General features: G+C 34.2%; 1 protein-coding gene across 4 annotated transcripts; it reads right to left on the bottom strand.

The window, feature by feature from the left end:
• Window positions 1-617: 617 nt before the first annotated feature.
• On the bottom strand, window positions 618-19934 carry LOC123533085 (cartilage matrix protein-like). Of its 4 annotated transcripts, none has more exons than XM_053519412.1 (18): window positions 19836-19934; window positions 18835-18962; window positions 17965-17980; window positions 16359-16597; window positions 15491-15718; window positions 14580-14706; window positions 10599-10625; window positions 8639-8775; window positions 8204-8341; window positions 7796-7952; window positions 6700-6828; window positions 5850-5870; window positions 5505-5525; window positions 4702-4838; window positions 3810-3947; window positions 3165-3321; window positions 1859-1987; window positions 618-1470 (listed from the first exon to the last, which is right to left on the bottom strand). In XM_053519412.1, the coding sequence occupies exons 2-18, from the start codon at window positions 18919-18921 to the stop codon at window positions 1463-1465; spliced, it is 1896 nt and encodes a 631-aa protein (XP_053375387.1). In that variant the 5' UTR covers window positions 18922-18962; window positions 19836-19934; the 3' UTR covers window positions 618-1462. The 4 variants fall into 4 exon arrangements, with proteins under 4 accessions (XP_053375387.1, XP_053375388.1, XP_053375389.1 ...); XM_053519413.1 differs by having other exon boundaries at window positions 19572-19904; XM_053519414.1 differs by lacking the exon at window positions 5505-5525 and having other exon boundaries at window positions 18835-19904.
• Window positions 19935-26206: the final 6272 nt, after the last annotated feature.

Below are 26206 nucleotides of genomic sequence, written 5' to 3'. Positions count from 1 at the left end.
CGAGAAATCCACACCTTGAAGGGTGCCGTCAAAACTACTTGCAAAGTCAGCTAGAACTTTCATCATTTTTATTATCGAAGTATTACAGTATTATGTGAATACTCCAAGAGCATTCCATTGTTTTATACATTCTGTGCTTTTACTAGTTAGTCATGTAGCATTTTATCTCTACATTTTACTAGTTAACTATGATATGTTTTAACTGTAATGCAAACATTCTATTCTTCTTACCCAGTTCAGTGTTAGTATTAGTTTTATGAATGTCTGTATCTAATATAAATCATATTTCATATCTCTCTGTATCATACCATCAATAACAAGGACCACAATGGGAAAAAATGTCTTAATCTCCTTTTTGTTATCCTTGGTACTGATGTACACGATAAGGGTCATTACTCATGCTTGTGTACTTCATTTTTAAGTCATGTAACATGACTGTGGCTGTAACCTTGGATGCAGTTCGAGTCAAGTCCATCCATCTATTCATCCATCCATCCATCCATCCATCCTCTCGCAACTATTTCTTGGATTGCTCATGACTGTCAATAGACAGTCTTCATTGTTAAGAGAGAGATGGCAAAACATACTAAGGACTTAGTGTGAAGAAAATATTAATATCACAGTTTTATGTGTTTATTCCAAACAATATCAAACCTAATGTATTAACTGAAGACATATTTTCTAATGTAAATACAAATTATATTTTCACCTGTGAATTATCATATTCGTTATGCATCGATTTTCAATCTTAGTAACATCCATATAAAAATCTATGGTGTCACTGTATCCAAAAAGGTCGTCATTACGTTAAGAATTCAAAATAACCATATCTTCAAGAAAAAATTTCAAATGTTCATCTAGAAAACTCAGAAGACGCAAATATCAAGCAATGCTTAATCAGTTAATATAAAGAAAGAGTCAGTAAGCTGCCAGGTACAAGTGGCAAACACTTCTGTAAATTTTTAGTGCAAATTTCAAAATTTTGTTTCATTTCGAACTACAAAATGTTCTCTTTATTCAAGCGTAAAATTTTGACAAATAAGTAACTTTAACACTTGAAATAACATAACAGGCAATCGAATAAACACACATAATTTATTCCACACGCATATTTCTCAAATTAAACATTTTAAGATAAGAACAAGGAAGATAAATCTATTTGTGTTACATTTTAAAGTGAAAAAAACACTCATGCCACATTTATAAACATCCTGTATTGGCGTCGAAAATGAATGTCCATCCCAAGATTACACTATATTTCAACAAGTCACTCCATTCAGATAATAACAAAAATGTTTTCTCATTGAAATCAGAAACTGACAGCTGTAGCTTTGGCATAAATGTGTTTGAGTTCAATTGTGAAGATTCCCATGAGATAGGCCATAAAATGATATATGATTACCCTGACAAAAGTATGGAATATCAACTGGCTATCTACCTAACATGTAAGCCGTTTGTCGTATTAGGTAACTGAAATGTACAAACATTACACTATGATTTCATGAATTGGTTTGCAAACAGATTTAAATGAAACTAATTAGTATTTCCTAACTGGAGTTTTATTAATGTTTTATTTACTTTGATTATTAAATCAAAAACGTAAACAATCTGCAAGAAATGAATACAGCAGAGATATTTACTATGAACACAGAGTTTTTTTTTTGATAATAAATATTTTAATGTTATAAAATTAAAGAGTGGAAACTCCACAGGTCGCTCACAACGACAAAAGTGAAAATGTTGCAGGCTCGGTTAAATTGAGCCTGTTCATGGACGGTAAACTGAAGTCTTAGACATGTATATGAAAATACTCTCTTTAATTAAAACAATAAGGATCCAGAATAAAATGTGTTCTAACCTTCACAAGTTTTTCTTGCCAGAATATTTCCGATTTCCTGTAGTGTGTTGTAGCCGCTGACCTCGAACACAAACTCTTTTCTAGATGCAATCTGTTCGAGTTCTGCTTTGTTTGTCCTGTCTCCTACACCTGTATACAAACCAATTATCAAATATTCTAGGTCCTTAACAGTTTATAATGGTACGAGTTGGGAAAGAATCTCCAGGAACGCAACAAAAAAACGTAATAGCAAATTCGCTTTGAGTCTGTCCACGAGAGGTAATGAAATATACAACTTCACTCTCACCCCTTAGCACCGGCTTAAGTGGCATTATACAAAAGTAACATTGAATGTGATTGATAAGGACTAGAAAAGGAATTCAGTTAATTGTAAGGCGATATGTGTATGATATAGTAACAAGGGAGTTTGGACTTTTAATTAGGAATGAACTACTTTCGTTATTTCGTCAATATTGGATCAAAGATATGAATTCCAGTGGAACACAAAAAGTGCATTGGGTGAAGTGTGTTGCTTTTCAATTATTCATGAATAAAAAAGAATGACTATATGGAGTAAAAGAAGCAACTACATTTTCATTTTTATTTATGTAGATAATTTTTTATTATTGTTATGGATTTATCGCCGTTTTTTCAACAGTATTTCAGTTATGTAACGGCGGGTAGATAACCTAAGCAGTGTCCCTGGATTCTGTACCAGTACAAATCTGTTCTCCGTAAGTAATTGACAACTTCCCCACATGAATTAGAGGGAAAGACGAATGATTTCAGCCACAATGTCTGTTATCAAATCGTCATGGAGAACATACGGTCTGTTCAACGATCGCACTCACGACCCCGCGATCCGTAGATCGGCGCTCTCCCTGTTGAGCTAAGCGGGCGGGTAGATAAAGAACCATTGAATTTGAAAAGAAAATGAAGTTCCTATTAAGTATTTTATTCTCATTCTCGTGAAGTCGACGGTCAGTTTGTCAATAAATTAATCATCTTGTAATATGACCGTCTCACGCAGGTACATTTCACTTAAATGCATATTTTGTATGTTAAACATGGTACAGGCTAACAAGACAGGGAAGGAGCATAAAGATCAAATTTAAATAATAAGTTTGTAGAAATGGCAGAACGACATTTAGTTTAGACTTTAAATTAAATATAAATATCAAGTATACATTAAGATAATATTTGTTCAGGAAAGGTAATTTAATGAAAGAATCTGCAAAATTCAAAATCGGAAAACATTTCAAAGGGTAATTCTTTCAATTGGAAAGAGTGAAAAATATATATACGCCGGCGGTTCTGTCATACTGACCAACAGCAATAACCTCAACACCGGCTTGGTGAGTCTTGTGAGCTTGTCTTGCCGTTAATCGTGGTACCCTGGATAAACCGTCAGTAAATACAATAATCACATGGTCCACTTCACTACGCGATCCATGCATCGGCGTCATCATTTCATACAGGGCTTTCTGTGTGTTACAAAAGCAGAAAACAAGACATATTTGAGCAATAGTTGCTCCTAGGTTTGTCGACACAAATTTCAATAAGTACAGAAGAAAAAACAAGACATATTTGGGCAATGGTTGCCTTTTGGTATGCAAACACAAGTTGTTATCAGTAATCAGCAACAACGTCAACATTTCACACTGAACCTTTTCTGTACTACAGGAGAATAAATAGGACACTGTTGAGAACATTAGCTCCAAAACAGTGAACAGTGTGATAAATCTCGCAATTACTGTTAGCCAACACGATAAAATGATTTGTATAAATGTTTTAATATCTTTGTTTTGGCAAGAGAGAACCAACAATGTTAAAATCGTGAAAATAATAATAGTATTTTTTTCTTGCTTACTAGTATTTTACTTTTCGCATACAAAATGTACAGGTAACATGTTGTATCGTATACATTGAATTAATTAATTAATACATTTTGTAGCAGACTGTCTTTACTTACCTGTAGTGCAAGATGTGTGTTTGTCAGACCGCCTTCAGATTTGATTGCAAGAATAGCTTTACTGACTTCTTCCTGAACATTGTATGTGTTAAGGTAGAAATGTACCCTTGTATCCGTACTAAACGTCAATAATCCCACCTTGAATTGTTGAAAAAAAAAAAGAAGTAAAAGAATCATGTTGGCGCGTTTTACGAATTTCTGTGAATGATTTGGGGAGCTCGAACGTTTATGCAGACAACAAGTCTGCGGTTTGTACATAAACCGGAACCGGAAAACATCGAAAAAATTGCCTCAGTATATGCAGACAACAAAGACGAATAACTATATACGGACGTTACCGTCTCAGGGATTTTCATCCCCTAATAAATATAAAATGTATTCTAATAGGGTCTAAAATGTTTGTTTTCAGTAACATGCTATATAAAAAATAGGGTAGGTATGTCAGTATTTGTTTCTTTTATTTATTAAATGGGACTTTTCGGAAATTATATTTTTGTCACAAAATGAATACAAATAAGGGAGAGGGTATGCCTTTAGAGCATCAGTAAGTTGATTGATAACATCACTGACCATGTTTAAAACATAAAAAGTGCAGTAAAATATTCCCTTAGGTCGTAAAAAGTCTTTTAGGGTCGAGCCAAAATCTTAGGGTAATTCGGGATACCGGAAACAACCATTTTTAGCGTAGGTAACAAATAGTACTAACATCAATTATATGACGCTATGGTTTGCTGTGTAGTCGCTTACTTTGCTATAACATACAATGAACATACAAAAGAAGATATTCTAGTAGCTGACTGGTATGACTTTTCCTTGAAGTTTAAAACAGACATACATGCAGATATGTATCATTCACAACATAAAATGTGTTAAATTAAGAAATATATCTCACCCTAGCATTATCACCATTTATATCAAAGAAGCCAACGAGATCAGAGAGAAATTTCAGCTGTTCCTGGAAATCCACCACCCATATACTGCTAGACATGTCCACTATAAACACGACGTCCTCTCGTTTCCCTCGGCAAGCTGAGAATAGAAACTACAACTTTTGTGATCATTTCTACTTTGTTTTCCTTTTATTTTAAATGTATACGCCAGCATATTGACGTAACCAGTATCCTGAACTCATGAAGTGCCATAGGAGTCAGAAGTCAAGGTTGATTGACCTTAGACGCAGTAATTAATCACACTAAACATACGTCTTTCTTGACTTGATGTGCTCTTTCTTTGAGATGATCTTAAAAGTGCTGAAAACGGTCCTATTTTACACCTCTCTTGATGGAACTTAAGTTAAATCTTCTTGAACACAGACAAATGTCAAATATAGTCCTTATTTACACGTGTAGTTTAATTATATACCTATTGAAATTATTTACATTCTTATCAGCAGGAATTATGTGTAAATGGTTATCCAAGTTGGAAAATGTTAAGCAGTAGGACCCGCCCGCCCACATTTTTCTTTTGATCGGTACCTAAAAACGTTCCAGTTATTCCTTACAGGTATGTCGAGTTTCTTCATGAAAGTGAGCCAACCAGCTATCTGTGGGTGGTAGGTGCTTCCAACAATGTGCACATCTGTGCACAATATAATACTCATAGATCGCGAAAGCCTTCTGCCACCTTAAGTAAAGTTGTTTAGTAGAAATATGAACTTACTGCGTCGGTACTACTAAAAACCATGAATACACTTACCCACTACGGGTGGTTCATTATCTGAAAACAACAAAGTTAGATATAAAAATTTGTGTCCAAGTTTTCTTACAGATTATTTTTTCGTAAACTATTTCCTTTTGATCTTGTTAAGGCCAAAACAAATGGAACAAGGGTTTTCCTTACAGGTATGTCGAGTTTCTTCATGAAAGTGAGCCAACCAGCTAGCTGTGGGTGGTAGGTGGTAGGTGCTTCCAACAATATGCACATCTGTGCACAAAATAATACTCATAGATCGCGAGAGCCTTCTGCCACCTTAAGTAAAGTTGTTTAGTAGAAATATGAACTTACTGCGTCGGTACTACTAAAAACCATGAATACACTTACCCACCACGGGTGGTTCATCTTCTGAAAACAACAAAGTTAGATATAAAAATTTATGTGTCCAAGTTTTCTTACAGATTATTTTTTCGTAAACTATTTCCTTTTGATCTTGTTAAGGCCAAAACAAATGGAACAAGGGTTTAATTTTACAGATGCTTTAAAAGCAATATTTATTCTAACATATATAGATAAAAGTTACAAAAAATTCAGCTGTTATCTACTAATAAGAGTCAGCAAATCACAAGCTAAATGAACAGACTCAGTCAAACCGAGTCTGTTATTATTTTGCATAGTTACATTCCATGCTTCATTTGTATCAACTATCACAACAGCAGTCGTAAAGTGCCACGTCTCTCCGAACTCGAAGTGTTGTTGTATTTTTGGTCCTTTAGGATAATAGAGTCAATTCAATTTTACTATAATAGAGTTCCGCTTAAGCCGGTGCTAGAGCTTGCGAAGGGTGTTGCACGCTACATAATAGAAAATGGCTTGATATTTATTCCACACATTTCGGAGATAATATAAACCATGTAGCAGTTAAATGGAAAGTAAATACAGTTATAACTCTAGAATCAACTCAAGATCTCTTTCCTTCTTCTCCAGATTACTTCACAAAATAGACAAGCTTGGTCAAAATGGACAATTCCTTGGCATGCTACATTTATTTAAAATTACACGGAGGTAGTCTATGAGATAGCCCAAACAGCCTGTCGGCATTTCTCACTGTTCGACATTCAGACCATAAATCAGTTTGATTACAGTCAATATGATCAGCATGGGAGTTTAACCCGTGAACTAGTTTGGAATCAAGCTTTTAAAATATTCTACAACAGATTGCAGACAAGTAACTAACCTTGACATGTTTTGACAGCTAGAATATTTGTTATATGCTTCAGAGCGCCATATCCATTCACCTCGAACACATATTCTGGTTTTGATGCAATATGGTGAAGTTCCTTAACATCTACTTCGTGTCCTACACCTGGATGTACATGGGTATGTATTATATGTTTGAAATAATAGAGCGAAATGTGTATGGTATGTTCATATATTGCAAAAAAAGTAAATACAATGTATTGTTTTCACTGGTAAGAAACTATAACATGGGTAAAATTTTATTAAAACTTAAAATAAGGAACATATGTTTGTTTTACAGGTATGATGTTTATCCTTCAACCATGAGCGCTTGAAATATGTGTTTTTACTTGGTGAAACAAATCTCGACTTTAGATCAAGGCCTGCCCGCTTAGCTCATCTATGGATAGCGATGTTCTGCGTTCGATTCTCGGGCGAGGTAAATGTTCCCCGTGACGATGTGATAAAAGACATTGTGTGTGAAGTAATTTCGTCCTCGATCTCTGATTAGAATGCAAAAGTTTGCAGTTACTTGTGGATGCGGAGAATAGGTATGTATCTGTACATGATCCAGGAGTACTGGTTAGGTTAACTGTCAACCGTTAATAACTGAAATATTGTTGAACAATGGCGCTAAACCAAAAGCAAATAAAACTTACACTGAAGCAATCAAATGATATCCTAAAAAAATGCAAACATGACTAACCGTTCAATGGGGACCAAATACAAATTAATGTTTGCCATTCTACCATGTGTACTTGTTATCAACATTCTGTATGCAAAAAATCATATATGTTGTATTTATGATTATCATAGCGTTGCAAAGGGGGTCTCCGTGACCGAGTGGTTAAGGTCGCTGGCTTAGAGTCACTTGCTCCTAGCAGGCTTTTTGGGGTGCAGAATTCGTCATGTGAAGAAGCCATCCAACCGGCTTACGAAATGTCGGCGTTTCTGCACAAGTGCCTGTCCATGCCCGTAACAATGGCCAGAGGGACTCCTTGGTTCTTTTTCCGCAATCAAAAGCTAGAAAAGTCGCCATATTACCTAAATTGTATCGGTGAGTCTCTGAACCGAACAAAACATTCTGTACTTACTGATGGCAAAGACATCGATTCCAGCCTCGTGATTCAAATTGGACTCAATTAAAGTCATTTCAGGAATCCGAGACACACCGTCCGTAATGACTATACAGATGTGGGCCACACCGCGCCTGGATCCATGCTTCATGCTAAACATTTCATATCGCGCTCTCTATGAAAAGGAAGATGCTAGTATATTCAATATTTTGACAGCAACCTTAAATGAAATAGCTAAGTGACAAGAGCTGTGAGAGAACACAGCGCGCTCGTCTACTTCGATGCTTGCTAGTGAAATAGGGCATATCTGCAAAAACTAGAGCTATCATTCGAGAGAATACTAGTCCTGGTAGAAATCTTATTCAGTGTGACAAACTCTGTAATTAAATGTTGTTGCTTTAACTTTTTCTGCAGATACGAACTTACTTGTAGAGCAAGATGAGTATTTGTTAAACCCCCGTGTGATTGCGTAGATAGAATGGCTTCTCTGACATCTTCCCGGCTCCTATATTTGTCAAGATAAAACTGCACTTCCGTAGCAGTGCTGAACGTCACCATTCCTACCTTAAGTATGTACAATTAGACATGAGTACATATTGCAACATGCAGCCAAACGTTGACAATGGTATTTTAAGTTTGGAGTCATGTGTGATTTTATCTACAATTTCATATTTGTATGGTTTGGGATTTGCTTTTTCAATATTTTATTTGAAAATCTTCAACATCATCTTCTTTAATTCAACGGAATGAAAATTATGCATACTGTTTTCCATTTATCAATGACAATTAAGTTCGTTTTAATGTCCCTAGTCAATACAAATATTACCTAGTGCCTACACGTATACAGTTAGTGGAACTCACTCTTGTTTTTCCGCTGTTTATGTCAAAATTACTGACAAGGTCTGCGAGAAATTCCAGTTCCTCTTTGAAATGTTTCACCCAAATACTGCTGGACATGTCAACGACAAATATAATATCAGCGTTCTTCCCCTGGCAAGCTGAATAAATGATAATGACTTATCTAGATAATGATCCTCGATGTAATAATGTTAATACGGTAATCATAATATAATGATAAAAACGATGTTTACTTTTCGACAAATTGCTTTTAATGTAACTGTACGACTTTGGTGACATGCGTTCTTGTAGAAATTAGTTTCTTAAACTACAAATTTGTATCATGTGTACTTTTCAGTTTGATTTCTTTTTTATTAAATTTCGTTATCATGCAGAGGGATATTACTTCATAATTTATGCTAAACAAACTTTATCTGTCAGTAAGTTTTTAGTATTTGAAATTTGTCAATTTGATAAAGGCCGTAAAGCAGAAACGTGGAAAGAAATAGAGAGAAATAAAAAATAATTCTGTCTTTAGAATATAGCAGTGATATACAATGTATCACTATGTTTGAAAAATATGCAAAGATTGTTGATTATATGTGATATATAATTTATACACTAAAGCTTAGTTTTGCCTTTCCTTGGAAAAAAACGTTTTTTATTTGTATGACGTTTCCATAAATAACGGTAGCTCTGCACGTTTGATAAACTTGAATTAATGGAATAACGTCATTGATCTGGATAACGTTCAGTAATAAAGCCTGGACTTGGTATACGGAAACGAAAATCGTTTTATGAATTAATAGCAACCCGTTAATAAATTTTGATAAACGGTAAAAGTGTTATAGTTCTAAAGATAAAATATGATATCAAAACGTTAAACACATTAAATAATTCCAAGTAATGTCTTTAAATCAGCGTGCAATGTGCGGATGTCTTTAGTCATGAGTAAATATCTCAAAAACAAGAACGAGAGCCAATTACATTTTATTTCACCATACTATAGAATATAACTAGGTTAAGGTAGCTCTGCACGTTCGGATCAAAAGTCTTTTCTATAATGTAGAATTTGATTTAACTTTGATTATTCTAAACTTCAAACTACACTTAGAAAATTTGGCAAATAAAAATACCGTGTGCTTGATATTTTGCTTGACTGATTTGAAAAAAAAAATGACCTCACACAAATGTTCATAATTCATAATGGGACACTATGGGAAAATCAATTTTGATAACGTATTCACGAATAGATTTTTTTTACAATGTAGTTTTGAATGAAACGTTTCACAGTCGTTAATGAACATATGGCCTATAACATGGTAAAATAAAATATATAGGTCTGTGTGCTTGTTTTTGAGATATTTGCCCATGATTAAAGATATCCACGAATTTCAAACTGATTAGAAGACGACATCCTTCAGAATCATTCAACGTTTCAGATGTTTTGATATCATATTTTAACTTTAAAAATATATTATAATAAATTTACTCACCGGTTACTTTTAATTCATAAAAAGCTTTTTTCATTTCCGTACGCCGAATCCAGGCTTCATTCTACGTTTTGTTTTCGGATAATTGACGTTACACCGTTACTTCCAACTCACCAAACGTGCAGAGCTACCTTAATTACGACTGTTCGAAATTCGAAATTAAAATCTACATTGAGGAAAATTTTCTTCAAGCGAAAATGATATCAAAATTGGGAATTTTGCAAAGACGCTCATTACGAAAACTTGTGTACGGTCCTTTTTTTCAAATCAGTCTTTCAAAAAGATAAACACACGGCCATATCTTTTTATTTGCTGAATTTTCTTAGTATGTTCTGAAGTTTTAGGATATATGGGTTTAGTCAAAATCTATGTTATAGAAAAATTAATGTTTCGAACCTGCAACACTACCTTATATAAAGATTCTGACAACATCACAAAAATAGTATAGATCTATTAAATATAATTATGATTTATTTCTCGTTTGCACTGACCTTCAACGGGTGGCTGATCTTCCTGCTCTGAAATAAAGAAGCATAAATGTAACCCACATATTTCTGGAACAGGTATTACAAGTGTGAAATAATACGTGGTTTATTTTCATACTTTAATAATTTATCGGAGCCAGAATATATTTATACACTCTAAAATGTTAATGATGTTTATCAAGCTTGTCCTTATTCTACATCTTTGTACCAGAAAATTGATTGAAGATGATGTTCATTAATACACAAATAATGGACCTCATTTAAATCAAATGTGTTTTTAATGTTTTAGTATGTAAATTGGTTTGTACATAGACTATCAGCTATTTAACACTATTTTATTTGCTATTTTTTCACATACAATATAAATATGGGCCAATCCGTGAGAAAATCTATATAAGTGACAAAAATTAAAATGAGATAACAAAATATTTATAAAGAACATTCTTTTACCTTTTAAATCTGAAAATTTGAAGTAATTATCTTAACTATGTCAAGAGCTAAAATGATTTTAAGTAAGCCGCCGAAGGCATTTTGAGACATGACGTTAAACATCATGAAAGCAATATGACGTCGTCGTGTATTGCGTGTATTTTTCAAGTCATTAATGCAACAAATTATGCGTATCACTTACTAAACATCATACATTTCAATATTAAGGAACAGTTTAAAATCATTTTACTGAAAAATAACTTAACCATATATTTGGTTTCATCACGTGCCTTTTATCTATACACCTCTATATTTTTTTTATGATGGGTGCTTTTGAATGTTGAATGGCAGGTTACGGACCGCACACGAAACAGACCCTGTTAACCTTTGACCTCTTTGTCTAGCCTTGACCTTGGAGTTAGGGGTCTGGGTCTTGCGCTTGACACGTCGTCTCATTGTTGGAAACATTAGTACCACGTTATTTCAAAATGCCTTAAGAGATCGCAGAGTATGTGCCACGATGTGTGACGGACGGATGGAAGGACGCAGCCTATTTCTATGTCCCCATTTTTTTCTTCGAAAAAAAAAGACCATGGACAATAACACTGCAGGAGATCTCTGAGTAATAGAGTTTTATGTATTTATGTACCTAACAGAAAGTTTGACAACCTGTTATTTAAAATATTGTTCTTTCCACTATTTCTTGCCTCATATGATTGTTTCTTAAGGTTCTTTTTCAAGACTTGCACTGCTCCTCCTTCTGCTCCATTCGAACCCGGATTATATGCTGGTACTAAGGTATGTCTTATTCCATTATTGTTCATGAACATGTTTAATTCTGCAGAAGTATAGCTTGGATCACAAGTAACTGGAGACACCATTTATAAAACAATCCAGGTTTTCTCACTAGTTGTTGACTCATTCGGGATTATTTCTTACAATTTAGAATAACTGTCCGTAAGAACTAGAAATACTTGTACACCTTGCTAAGCACAGGATTGTTTTCGTGTCGCTTCCGCGATATCCTTTGTATTTAACGGTATATCTGTGATATATGACATAAAGTCAACATCTTCTTTACCACTAGTGTCCAAGGGCAATCGTGATAGAAAAATCACAGTTTGCGTAATCAGCAGATTTCCTGTGCACCATGTCATAAAAATAACCTGTATGTGTCACAGCCCAAGGCCGCATACGCGCTGCTACCATCGTTGGTATCCCCTTTTTGATACCTTATATATTTACCAACGGCATATGATCAGTATCTAATGTAAACCTCCGGTCATATAAGTATTTGTGGCATTCATCCACTCCAAATATTATTTACAGTGCTTCTTTTACAATGTGAGAGTAGTTGTCTTCTCTTTGACATAACGTTCTTGATATAAATGCTATTGACCTTTCACTGTCTTTCACAGAATATTATATGGTTTCCGTACTGTGAAAAATCGCACACAAGTGCAATTTTTTTCATGTCAGAATGAATTAATAAACTACTGTTTATTGCCAGACTCTCCTGACTTTTTTTCTTTTGCTAAGTGCCAAATCAAAGATGTCCCCGTTTAGCTGTTCCTATGCCCTTTCCAACGCGACCTTTACTTTAAATGGCATGTTTGTAATCGTAAACAGTATTTTTTTTGCCAGGGTACATTTTCCGAATAAAAGAGACTAGTTTACATTATAGGCATTTATATTCAATGGGTTATCAAAATGTTTATAGATCTTAATGTTTATACATTCTAACATTTAGTTACAATTACTGGCATTTCTGCTGCCTCTCTGTGGTCTTTCTTTCAGGTCTTTAAGCCTTATTATAATGTGTTTTACAGAAGGCCGAATTCCAATTTTACAAGAAAATCGCAGTTATCAATTAGCGGCCATGATTATGAGGATGTTATACTCATGAGACCCTCTGGCTTTTTTCTTTTGCTCAGAGCCAAATCAAAGATATTCCCTTTTAGCTGTTTCTTTGCCCTTTCCTACGACATACCTTTACCTTAAATTGCATGCTTGCAATCGTAAACAGTGTCACATTAAACATAGCATACTTTTTCCGGGTACGTTTTCCGAATGAAAGAGATTGGTGTACATTACAGGCATTTATATTCAACAGGTTATCAAAAATGTTTATAAATCTTACTGATTACCACTTCACATTGTGTTAATAATACTGTCATTTGTGTTACCCCTCTGTGGCCTTTCTTTCATTTAGGACTTATTATAATATGTTTTTCAGAAGGCCAAATTACATCATTTACAAGAAAATAGCAGTTTTTTCAAGCTTTGGCTAGCACCACAGACTTTCCATTAACCAGCAAAATGGCTTCCTCTACATGTTTTGAACCCACAGCGGTGAGGGGCGAATGATTTTATCGACCTTTACCAAACGTCCACGGAGACAAAAAGCCGAATGTATCTCAATTAGATCACATAGTACGTATCTAAAACATGCTATAGGTGAGTTAAGTTTATACAGAGCATATTGATTAGTGTTGAGTCGATTGTTGAACTATGTCCAGAACTGGTTTCTAGAAGAAAACAAATAAAGTTTATGAATACGTTTAAATGTTTAATAAGTGGGATTACACCGTCTGAACATATTGCCAGAACTGCTTCATGGTACTTTTCAGTGAATTAAGAAATAATTTATAGCAAAAGAGTGCTTTAACACTATTTATGCACGATGGCTGGTTTAACACTATTTATGCACGATGGGTGGTTATACGTCGGTCGCTGCGCCCTCGTGAAATTATTTGAACGACGCATTACCACCCGAGTGTATAAATAGTGTTAAAGCACGCTTGTTCTATAAATTATTTCGATTCTAATATGCTTTAATCTCAAACACTGGATAACATATAGAAGCGCTCTTTCTTGGTAGCAACAAAAAATTTGACGTCACCACACGTAAACGTGACGTCATTCTTGCGTAAGAGTGTGTTTTAACAGAGACAAGCATATTAGAATGCATTGTACTGTCGTATTAGTACAGAAATGTACATAGCCAGCATAAGTCACTTATATGAAAGAAACACATATACCAAAAGTATGCTTCTTTAAATATATTGAGAAAACTCCTTTTGTATAAGTCCGCAATCCAGTGTCCGCGTCAAATAAATTAAAAGTCTCCGATATAAAAATATCCATTCTGATAAGATTTTTTCCATTGTAATAGTTAGGCCTTTTTGGCCATATATTTTGAAAAATGTCTGCATTTGTAACTAAAACTGATATAATTCGAGGACTTGTTCTTACAGTCATCATTAAAATCAGATAACTTGTATTTGTGGTAAAAGAAAAGCTTCGAGATCTGCTATAGAGAAGACTACCACATGATGAATGATAAATTTTAGAAAAATTCAATTCTGTATCAGTTGTGTGTCAAAGCATAAGACATAACAAATCACATAAAAGATGGAATTCTCAAAAACCTTTATGTAGCAAACCCAAAAACTGGTTTCCACCCTTTAGAAATGCCTTCAACATATAACTTTGAAAGGAAATGCAATATGATCGAGACATACAGAGCAGATCATGAACAAATTACATGGAACCTACCATCACACGCTATTTGACCTATCAGCTCTGGAAACAGCTTCTCTTTGAGCCTATCGAATGTAGATGAATGAAAATAGTTCTGGTTTGCTGGAGGTGAGACCACGGTCCTCAGTTCCTGCTCGTCCACCTGCAAAATAAAGAGTAAAAGTGCATTGAGTGTGCCGTAAATACATAAAGAGGCGGGAGCGTTCCACATAGACACCTATCAAATTACAGAATGCTGCCTTTGGCTACAATATCCCATGTGTCTCTCTCAAGGTCCGCAAAATGGTGACTTATGGCGTCATCAAAATGGCGGACTTTTCGAAATGTCTACTGTCCTTGATAGCTGTAGTGAGTCTGATATGTATATACAAGATATAATATTCTAGATACATCATTTCATTCAACATAAATAGAGGATATTACATGAGTGTAATTTTATCTTGAATTTATTAAACTAGTTGAATAAAATAATGAAATGCGAGACTCTTTCTAATTAAATGGAATCTTTCCCTGGTTTAAGGTGCGTACTGAAATATCTGGCTCGTTGGTTACTGTTTATGAGGTAACGAAATGTTGAAAGATATTGCCATTTACATTTACAAACAGTGGTGGATTCCTTTTCTTGAATACTGTATTCTTCAAAGAGCACAAGAAATGAAACAAACTGAATTATTTCTATCAAGTACTATTTTAATGTCGTAGCGTAATCTGTGTGTTTATTCATAAATTACAGCGCAAGAGGTATTGTACACACATTCATGTTAATACGTGCTTTTTCCGACCCAAGCGAAACCGCGGATATCCTGTTCGGCATACACAAATACAATTATATTTAATATTTACTGGCTCAAAAATATCTGACATGTGTTTGGATCAGAAAAGACAAATTAAAAAAGAAGAGGAGTTAAGTATGAACTAATACTCACTCTATCTCCAATGCCAATTGCTAGAATAGTAATTCCGGATTCTTTTGCCAGTCTGGCTTGTACCAATGTTTCTTTAGGGTACGACGACTGTCCATCCGTCAGCAGTATACAAATTTTCGCTACACGGGCGCGCGCTCCATTTATTGGCGAGAAGAGATCTGTACGCATGATATCTAATGCATAATTGGTAAATGTGTAATTTCCTCTTTCGTGTACAATCCTTCCGATCTGTTTCAATATTATGTAGACATTATTTTAATCTTCATAAAATGGCATAATCAATTAGAATGTTTGAAAAAGTGGAATTAAAGCAAAACAAATGGCCAATGAAATGTTCGTTTTTAAAAATATGCCATGATGATATACAGAAAATTCTATCATTTCTTTCTGTGATATTATCAAATAAAATATAAATATCCGTGTGCATATTTTGAAGTATTTACGAAATATTTTTAGAAACCTCTTCATTTAAAACTGTCTTCGGATTTGTAAATCATTGTTGCATATAATAACATATTTATTTTTTGCAGGCAGATTTCAAAGGTTTTCTTCTAATTGCCTGTTTTAAAAGTCAAAAGCTCACATGATACTCGTTCCGTAAGCTAAACAGATTCACGGCGTTTGGCGATGAATTCCAGTCTAATCAGTATGCAGAAACATCTTCAAAAACAACCTGTTCTTCAGGAACGATGTGTAAAACTCTTAAAACACAGTATTTTTCACACTTGTGTCCTCACTTTAGTGTGTCTTTAGAATAATTTCCCGATATACATTATGGTATAAAATCATTTTCTCACAAAAGAAAGTACTGATTTTACATTATCACTATGCAATGATAATAAATCTGATATAATGTAGACTTTCATACCCTGTCACTAGCCTCCTGAGCGCTGTCCACATCGTTGAAATGAAATTCGTTTACAACGTTATGAGAGAATGTTAGAGCGGCGACTTGGATAGTGTCTGGTCCAATGTTGAACCTTTTCACTAGTTCCTGAACAAATTTAATTTGTTTTTCAAAGTCGTATATCCAAATACTACTGGAACTGTCAATCAAGAATGCAATATCAGCCGACTTGTCGCATAACTTCACTGGTGCAGCTCCCACTATTTAAACATAAAAATTTGCTCCGTTAGATCATTATTGACTCGGGCGTGAGAATAAACTTCATGTCAAGTAACAGTTTGGGATATATTTCAGTCTAAGTGTTTTGGCCTAAGGAGAATTAGGCTGATAAAGCGCTTTATCAGAAAACTGTTTTGTAGAATAATGCTACCTCGGTCAATTTCGCCTAACAATATAATGTACTTCCATTCAACCTGGAGTAGTCATAGCTTAACTACAACAAAGAAACTTATCTCAATAGGAGAATTGTTACTTGGAAAATATCCTTCGTTTAAGACCAAGCACAACCATGGGACCTACTTTTTCCCCGCTAACTTCATGAATATAATACAGGTATAGAACAGATATACAAGATGACAGGTGGACAATTTAGACCCTTCCTGATTTAATGTGTTTTCACAACTTCATCTACAATTTCTTTTCAGCATATTTTTAAAACATAGATATGTAACTATCTTACACTGGGGAAACGATGTGCGGTCTGAACCTAAGTACATCAAATACTGTGCATGCTGTTATATTAGTTCAATAAAATGTTTAGACATTAAACACATTGTCTTGGCCTAATATATGCCACTGTCAATTTTTTGTAACTAGATACTTGTATCTCTCGATTTCGATACAAAGCACGTATAAAATACCGTCATGGAAATGTAAAACATAAACATAAAATAATAAAGTCATTCTACGTTAGGTCTTTTAATGTATTCCGAGTCGAAAGTTTCAGTTGTTGGCAAGAAAGTGTATGTAAGTATATGAGCACCTTTGTTAAACCTAGCAATATTTTCGTAAAAACATACGCTGACTTTCCATTAATTTTAGTCATAAACTACACAAACAATAATATTGATGAACTGTTACACTTCCGTAAAAATATCTGTGACTTTGGCCAAAGTTTTACCCTTGCACACTGGTTCATTTAAAAACCAGTTTTACTGAAATATAATGTACTTGGGGCAACTTTTTGGCCCGATTGTAAGACTGAAACAATCAGTCGAGATGACGTCAGCTTGACCTGACACGCCATATTTAGATGCGATAACTTTGTTCTCGTTTTCACACAAACTCTAATCTTGGTGGAAGTATAAGAAATAAAGAAATAGACATAAATATGAAAAATGAAATTTCAGATTTTGCGCGCAATATAGCTATTAATATCTACTACTCATTCAAATTTCAAATTGTCATTATTTTCTGTTATCATCAACCATACTGTTAAGACCATTATCGTAGCTGTTATCGCTATTATCATTATTACTATTATAAAATTTACAAACAAGTCTGCACCTAAGCCAAATTATTCACTGTATGATTTTATTTAATTCAAAGATACAAATAGTTTACTTACCATATACGATGTTAACCTGTTACAAGAAGAAGAAAAACTGGACGAAACAAACGTTTACAATACATTCAAATTCTAAACAAAAATACCATGTTTATAGGTAATGAAATTAAATTATTTTAGATAAAGACTTTAAACTTTCTTTATCAAAAAAGGAAGTAATATATTGTAACATGTAAAGTTTACGTTAAAATGCACTAACATAACGGCCATGCATTTAAATGAAATGAACTATTTTTTGCCAACATGAAGGACAAATATTCATTGATTAAGGTGGAATGTCGTCAGATAATATAACTGTTTGCTCTAAGCGTTCATGCATACGACACGTGTTTTTTTTTCACTGTGAAATAAGTAAGACTATATTTTAATTAAAAGCGCCTTATGCAATCCTGCTGAAAGTTTTTTTTTTTTTGTGGAACAGAAGAACAAAATTTCTGTAGGAAAATGTGTCCGCGGAATAACAAAGCTTATGCAGAACAATTAAATTCCTTGAAACAATACAGCGGAACAACAAGATTGTGCAGGAAAAAATGTCCGCTTTGCAAAACTTTTGCAGAACAATTAAATTCATTGGAACATTATTGTAGAACAACAAGGTTTCTGCGGAACAACAAAGCAGAATATCATATACAAACAAAACTAAGACAAAATGCTGGCACAATGGTCAAATTAAAAAAAAAATATTTTAAAAGATTTTCTGCTACTCTAGACACAAAAACGTCACAAGTTTGAAAAATGTCACATCGAAAATTTAGCAACAACTTCACGTATACGAGTATAGAATGTTTGTACATGCTTAAGACTCTTAATGATAAAAATAAGGAGAAACATGTTAAATATATTGCAGATATTGTATGAAGAGTAACTTACCGATATGACAAGAGTCAACCAATGAAAGACACCTTCACCCATCTTTAACACTGTTAGAGTGTTCCTTTTACAGACCAGTTCATGCATACGTTCCGTGTTATATTGTTTTTCAATTAGCTCATTACAACCTGAATGTCATATGAATGTTATACATATAAGAAGATAGAACGTTATTGTTTTGAAAAAGCTTAATATGTAATCAGTAATTTAGGTGTACTTAACGATACTGATAACATCAAGATTGCGTTTACCCAACAAGTTTAGATTAGAACTTAGTGAAAACCTGTTTAAACATTTTGAATGTTCGAAACAATACTTTGTGCAGGAAATCTTTAAACGATTTTAATACTTGCTGAGCTGCTAACTTCTTACTGTTGATTAAAGGTGATATCAGATGTGTAAAGAAAACATAACAACGGAAGTGCACACATTTCTGTGGACATATTCAGTGTTGTTTTCATAACTGTTTTTAATGTTTATCAGGCTCCGCTTTCACAAAAATCTAAAGTCTGTTGTAATTACTTAAATTCAGAAATGTACTCAGCTTTTGTCTCAAGCTAGGTAATTATTTGAGACGCGTTTCATGAACGTTTTATCGACTCAGGTAAGTACTTAAACCTTGAGTTGTGTCTGTTAATTTGAGACAGCTCTAAGGCTTCCTCAAATCAATGTTATGTACTTAAATATGGCCGACCTTGCAAGACGCCTAGAGAGACAGCGTATTGAAAGGAATATACCCGACAAAATAAATCCTTTAGAAGTTTTATCCAAGTTCGACGTTAGGGGGCGCTATAAGCCCCAACTGGAATCTATAGTTTTTCTTTTAAGCAATTTGTAATGCGTTTTAGAATCCAACTTTTCGTTCCTCTCTCCTAACGCCCATGATTTCTTTTCTTGTTACGCTCCAGTTTTACGCAAGCGGAGCCCATTATGTGGTAATCGGAGACATTCACGGTATTTCCAAGTCATGTTAGGAGAACAACAGCTTACGATATACATACATAAATTCCATGAGAACCATTCACAAGAAGTTCAACAACAACTCAGAAGTGATACGATATGTTTATAGCGTTTCCAATGTAAACATTTACAAGTTATTTAACCAAATGAACCGTTATTACCCGAAAGTGTTTAAGTTGATCAAGAGACGTATTGTCAAACTATTAAATAAATTGTATACATATTTTGATTAATTATTATCATTATCGATTTATTTTAACGTATGTATATAATGTAGGTGGATTTACTTAAAATAATGCCAATCCAAAAGTCAGTAGCACTGTCACCATATGCCCTTTTTAAAAATGTAGTTGAGTATCCAAATTATGCAATTACTATATATAAAGAACCAAAGAAAAAGTGTTTGTGAAATCATGAAATGATTTCTTGTATAAATAAGAAGTACATAAATCGCTAACTTCAGATTACTGTAGGCTTACTTATTTTAGCGGTGTACTAATAACAGCGCTTTTAGCGCTATCGCACGTGCGCTAATTCATGTCCGCGCATTAATTTGTCCAAGCATTTTCATGTACATTTTCATTTGATGATATTTTCTTCGAAGTTTTGCAAATAAATACTCATGAGAGTCTGCATTAGTTACACTGCTTGCTAATATTTTAAGGTTCGTATGATATTCCTTTTTATTGTTCATATTATTATTTTAAATATATGATCATGCAAAATAAAATATTTAAGCTTGTAGTTTGTGTTTTTTTTCTCATTTGATCAAGTTGTTATCGATTTCCGTATCACCTTCGGGCATGTCCGTTGTTGCAGTCGCTTGTTTACGGAAATGTGTGAACGTTTGTGTTAAGACACAATGCTTTAGGACAAAGGGGATTCAATGATTAAAATGTGTGACAATCCCGTTTTATTTCAGCAATTATAACTAGTATACAGAAAATAAAACAAGCAGGTTATTATAATTAATACAAGAAGACAATACAGTTATGTAGGTTATATTATACTTTATATAGTGTACGTAAACATAAAGCTACATCACCGTTGGAAGTATCATTGAAAAAATACAAGTACCATCACGGCACACTATCTTAAAGTCATACTTGGTACATGTTTTAAAGTTTTTAGCTAACGGATTTTTTCGATTGCGTCCAATAGACCTGTAAGGCGCCACCCTGTCATGACTGATTCTTTTTCACATTTCTGTGTGCATCGACAAGCCAGGCAGCATGGATAGGTTTAAATCTATTCATTTTAAGTTTAGGTCAATATTTTTATTATCTTGTATGACGTATTATCACAGCAGATACACATTAAAGAAAAATTGCCGACGGTTAAGTTTATTTCCGAAAATCTTCGTGAATCTCCGTAAATCTCCGAGAGCCTCATCTCGGACAGCGCTAAAAGTAGAAATTAGCGGTCTCGCGAGAGCGCTAATTCACGTCCACGCATTAATTAGATATTTTACCAAAAATTGCGTTTGCGCTAAATTTTTGCCGCGCTAATAAATGTACGCCTACAGTATATGACATGGTCTTCAGCTACAGCTACAATATATCTTCTTGCTGTTACATGTTGCATGTTTCCTTTGATGTTTCAGATCATCAACCTGCTCACCGTAAGATGTTACTTTATTTCATTCGGCAGAAGCATTGCCATACACTAGTTCACCGGGCAACCTTACTTCTCTCCCCATTGTCAACAGACTTTGACAAACATGCATTGTTTCGTTTGGCGTCAGCCGGTATGCACCCGCAAGACAACCTGAACTGAGGTCCGAATTGCCTTGTTCCTTCCACAGGTATGTTTTGATCATTTGTACAAGTATGGCAGAGAATTTCTTACAGACGCCGTTGCATTTTGGATTTTTTTGCACTACTAACCCCATCGAAGTAAAGCGGTCAGTCAAGACCAAAATGTATCTGTTCCCTCTTGGTGTGACTGGAAATAGTTCAAGATAGTTGGTGGCCAATACACCCCGTGGTTCGCCGATTTTCATAGGAGCCCTTGGTAGTTTTAAAGGTCTCTTAGTTCTAGCACATATGTTACAATACTCATATAAAGATTTACAACTTATTTCAGGTTAAACTAGTAGAATCTCTGCTGCAATTTTTCTTTGGTTTTCTTTTCCCCATATGTCAAGAAAGTAATGAAATGTGCATATGATTAAACAAGTCCTTTTTCATCTGTTTCTGGAAAAATGACTTGCTAAAAATCTACTGTTCAATCTTTCTTCTTAAATGTTTACATAAGAATTCCAATGTTTACGAAAAATGAATCCCAATATATCCAATAATGTCCTGCCACTGCGCTTGTTCCTACAATATCTTGACTTGATGGCTTTCGCTTGTAATATTGGACAGATATCCGCATCTTGGAGCTGTGCGATTCTCACATCATTTTCGGCTTTTGCACTGATTAGCTGTACATGTCGATTGCTCTTCTCCATCAACCATATCTATAGCCTTTATGATATACTGTTACACTTTACAGTATTTATGTCCGCCTCATCATCGCTATCAAAAGTGGCTTGTATATCTAAGTTCGACAATGTCTTTGTGTTGCCATACTAGCATCATGTCATTCGACATTTTTCTGCACTTCCCATAAGGTACACATTCAAAAGATTTACTCATACCAATTTAAACAGCCGCAATCTTTGGGATTTTCGCATATGGAAGCGTATCACAATGTAATTGTGTTACTCCAGGTCTGTACTGAGAAGGCATATTGGGATAAACTTTCAATCTGAAATAAATTATTCTTCTTTGTTTTGCGGATATGTTATGCTTTTTCAGCCAACAAGAGCTGCTTTAATGCTTTGGAAGGATTTTTCACAAGCCTCAGACCATATGAATTTCTTTCCTTTCTTTGTTAACTTTGGTATTGGCCTAGTCATTTAGTAAATTTCTGATGAATCTCTGAAAATATTACCCTAACGCTACGAAGCTTTTAACATATTTTGTGCTTTGTTGTTTTGACTTTTGAAATATTGTCAGTGTCTCCTTTGCCTGTTAGTACATGAACAAGGAAGGTTCGTATTTCGCATTTCTCTGGTTTCAGATTTAGCTCTGCTGCATTGGTTCTTTCTAATAAAGTCTTGCTCAACTCTTTTAGATGTTCGTCAGATGTTGATTCGAACTCAATTATGTCATCTATATATATGAGGCATTATCTCCCATTGTAACCCTTGTAATGCAAGCTCAATCGTTCGCTTAAACGTACTTGCTGAATTATTGAGTCCAAAAGGCATCGTGGTCATCTAATAGTGCCCATATTTACAAGCAACCACACTTTCGGGATTTCTTCTTTGAGCAGGATACGGAAATATCCTCTTGTGAGGTCAAAGGTCGAAAATTAGCTGTCACCAGACAGACACAGAATCGATGTAGTCTTGAATTTTCGGCATCGGAAATCCATTTGGCCTAACTAATTTGTTTAAACGCCTGTAATCAACGCACGATCTGACTGCACATATACGATTGGTGATGCCCCAAGTGTTGTACTTTTCCTTACGACTCCCTTTTCTAGCAGAACAACTATAGCTTTCTTCTCTTCTGTGGCATCGGTGGTTGCGTTATGGGTAGGTCATTCCCTGTGTTTAAATAATGTTTGGTAAGGTTTGTCAAACCAATATCCTATTAGTCCTTGGAAAATGGACTTTCATATACAAAAGGAAATTAGGCACCACAATATTATTCCCATCCCTCTGAAACTAGAAGTCTGCCATTTAACTTTATTTGGAACATGTGTATATTACTAGTTCTCCCAATTAGTAACTGGTAATAACAAATTACTAACTGGTTTCTCCAGTTACTCTCTGATTATTACATGTTACTAAAGGTTATAACGAGATACTTTCTGGCAATTATGGAGTTACTAACTGGTTATTACGAGATACTATCTGGTAATTTTTGATTTACTAATTGGTATTACGAGACACTTTCTTGTTATTATGGAGTGTTGGAGGAAAAAAATTGGACTGAAGTTTCTAATTCAAAAGTTCGTATAGATGATCAACGAATTAAACTTCCAACCATGTACTGGATTCCTAAACTGCATAAACAACCATATAAAGCTCGCTTCATCGCTAATTCAAGCTCTTGTACCACTACAATTATTTCAAAACTATTAACATCATGTTTAACTGCTATGATAACTCGGGTAAACATTTATTTTGGTCCATTAAAAATTTTGGCGCAATCCTGGATAAGTTTAAAATTAATAATTACAAGGTATCTATAATCAGTACATACGATTTTTCTACTTTGTATCCACTTTACCACATAATTTAATAAATGACAAACTAATTGCCCTAATTCAAAAGATTTTTGCCAGGGAGAATGCTACATTTCTCGCTTGCAATTTTGACAAAGCATTTTTAACTAGCAGTATTATTAAACATTATACAATGTGGACCTGTGACGAAGTTTGTAAAGCCCTTTCCTTTTTATTGAACAACATTTACATCAGGTTTGGGAATGCAGTTTTCAGACAAGTAATCGGTATTCCCATGGGAACAAATTGTGCACCCCTTGTCGCAGATTTGTTTTTATATTATTATGAAAGAAACTTTATGTTCAGAATAAGCTTTAATAAAAGAATAATAACTTTTATTTCTTTGACATTAATTTTAAAATATAATGAATATCTCCAGCATAAAAAATATCTAAAAGATATATTTAAGTAAATCTCTGGAACAACATATTCAGTTACAAATTTGTTATGTTTTAATATTTTGTGTTTCTAATGGGTTATGAGTCCTTACATGATATATTTTAAAGTCGCAAACGTCTTTTCCTATGACAGACATGTTTTATACTGTTATTATTAATACGTATTTCAAACCAAAGTTATAAGTCACAGGTCATTATCATACATTTCTGGTCGTAGGTTCGAGTCCCGTCCAGGCCTTAAATATTTTCCCGGACTGTTTCAAGTTTAAATATATTACGTATATTACAGTGTATTGGACCATTGTTTAGCAGTCCAGATAACTGTTGAATGTAAAATGAAATATACTCATTTAGACAACTGCAAGTATACTATGTATACTTCGCTTTTTCTGCTCTTTATGTCCAAGAAAAGGTAAATTTCCATCTTTACATATGAATATCAAATGCTTTAGTATGCATTTTCGATTGAAATGTATACATATATTTATTTTGAGAAATACGTCGACATTTGCATGCATTTCAAAGCTTTATATCTTAATATCTATGTTTGTAAAAATTAGGTACTCTTTCTACATCACGCGACACCGCCTTATAACCGTCAGTGGCAAAAATATCAATTAAGTCCTAACTCATAATATCCACTATGTCGCAAAGGCACAGGAACGAGTTAATAAACTTTCATAAAGATATGCCAAGTTGATGAATCACTTACACATGTAATAATAGCAAATGACACGACATGTAAAAACAAAATATTGCTCGTGTACACACATATGCAAACGATAACCTTATGTACCAAACATGCATGTACTCAATGCTTTTGCATAAGACACAACAACAAGAGAAACGCCATTAAGGACACGATTTGAATAAAAACAACCTAACATTGAAACTACATGGAGGGTCTCATAAGATGTGCTACGTTTTATTAATTTGACGCCTTTGGAAGCCGGTTAGAGTAAAGAGCAAACTAGTATTTGCGACAAGTTTGAATCTCAACATCAGCTTTCCTAATGTCTGATGGTTCAATCCGCCTTTAGGAGTAGATAATTATTGGTTTTCTAATATTTGCTTTTTTTCATCAATTGATATTAAAAGTGGTACTTTGAACAAGCCTTGCGTGCATTCTATCACTCATGTCACTCATGTGTTGAATTATACAAATACATATTCACTCATTCACATGTGTCAGTATCTCTCTATCGAACACGAATATTGCATAGTACTAACTAGTAGGCAGTTAATAAAAACAAATAATTATAGTCGAAATACCTGTCCTTAATAAACTATATACTGCTAATGTATACCAATTCCCGTGGATTTTGTGATAACTACGGCGGAACATTTCTGAGACCAAAAACGCCCTTTTAGATTCAGTTTTTACAGGTCAAGTCGTACTATGAAAAACGAAAAACGTGCATATGACCGGAAGCTGCGCATTTAAATGGGCGTTGTGATGCAAAGTTATTGTGTTTGCTAATTGCTATTCTAAAGTTTGCAGATAGTTTTCGATTGATCTTTTAAGAGATTTATTACTTTAAAGATTTGCCGCACCGGTTCAAATAGATCAAACGGAATTAAAGAGAATGATAATTACAGTATAAGGACTGCATTATGGTTATGTAGGTACCATCTGTATATCATATGCATTCCACTCATATACCAATGTATTTCATATCAAGATGGTATTTACATAACGACAATTCTTCCTTAAAAATTGAAAACTGTTCGTT

The sequence above is a fragment of the Mercenaria mercenaria genome, chromosome 12, assembly GCF_021730395.1.
Source record: "Mercenaria mercenaria strain notata chromosome 12, MADL_Memer_1, whole genome shotgun sequence".
Taxonomy (NCBI): Eukaryota; Metazoa; Mollusca; class Bivalvia; order Venerida; family Veneridae; genus Mercenaria; species Mercenaria mercenaria.
Note: the sequence above shows the minus strand (reverse complement) of the source record. Positions and strands in the feature narration are given on the sequence as shown.

Bases quoted from the DNA above. Each gene is read 5' to 3' on its own strand.
- LOC123533085 (XM_053519412.1), bottom strand. From the start codon at position 18,921: ATGCATGAACTGGTCTGTAAAAGGAACACTCTAACAGTGTTAAAGATG. The intron at 8,776-10,598 runs GTCAGTGCAAAC...TCATTTATTCAG, and splicing joins AGATCAGCCACCCGTTGAAG to CTTGCCAGGGGAAGAACGCT. The intron at 3,948-4,701 runs GTGAGATATATT...CAACAATTCAAG, and splicing joins TAAATGGTGATAATGCTAGG to GTGGGATTATTGACGTTTAG.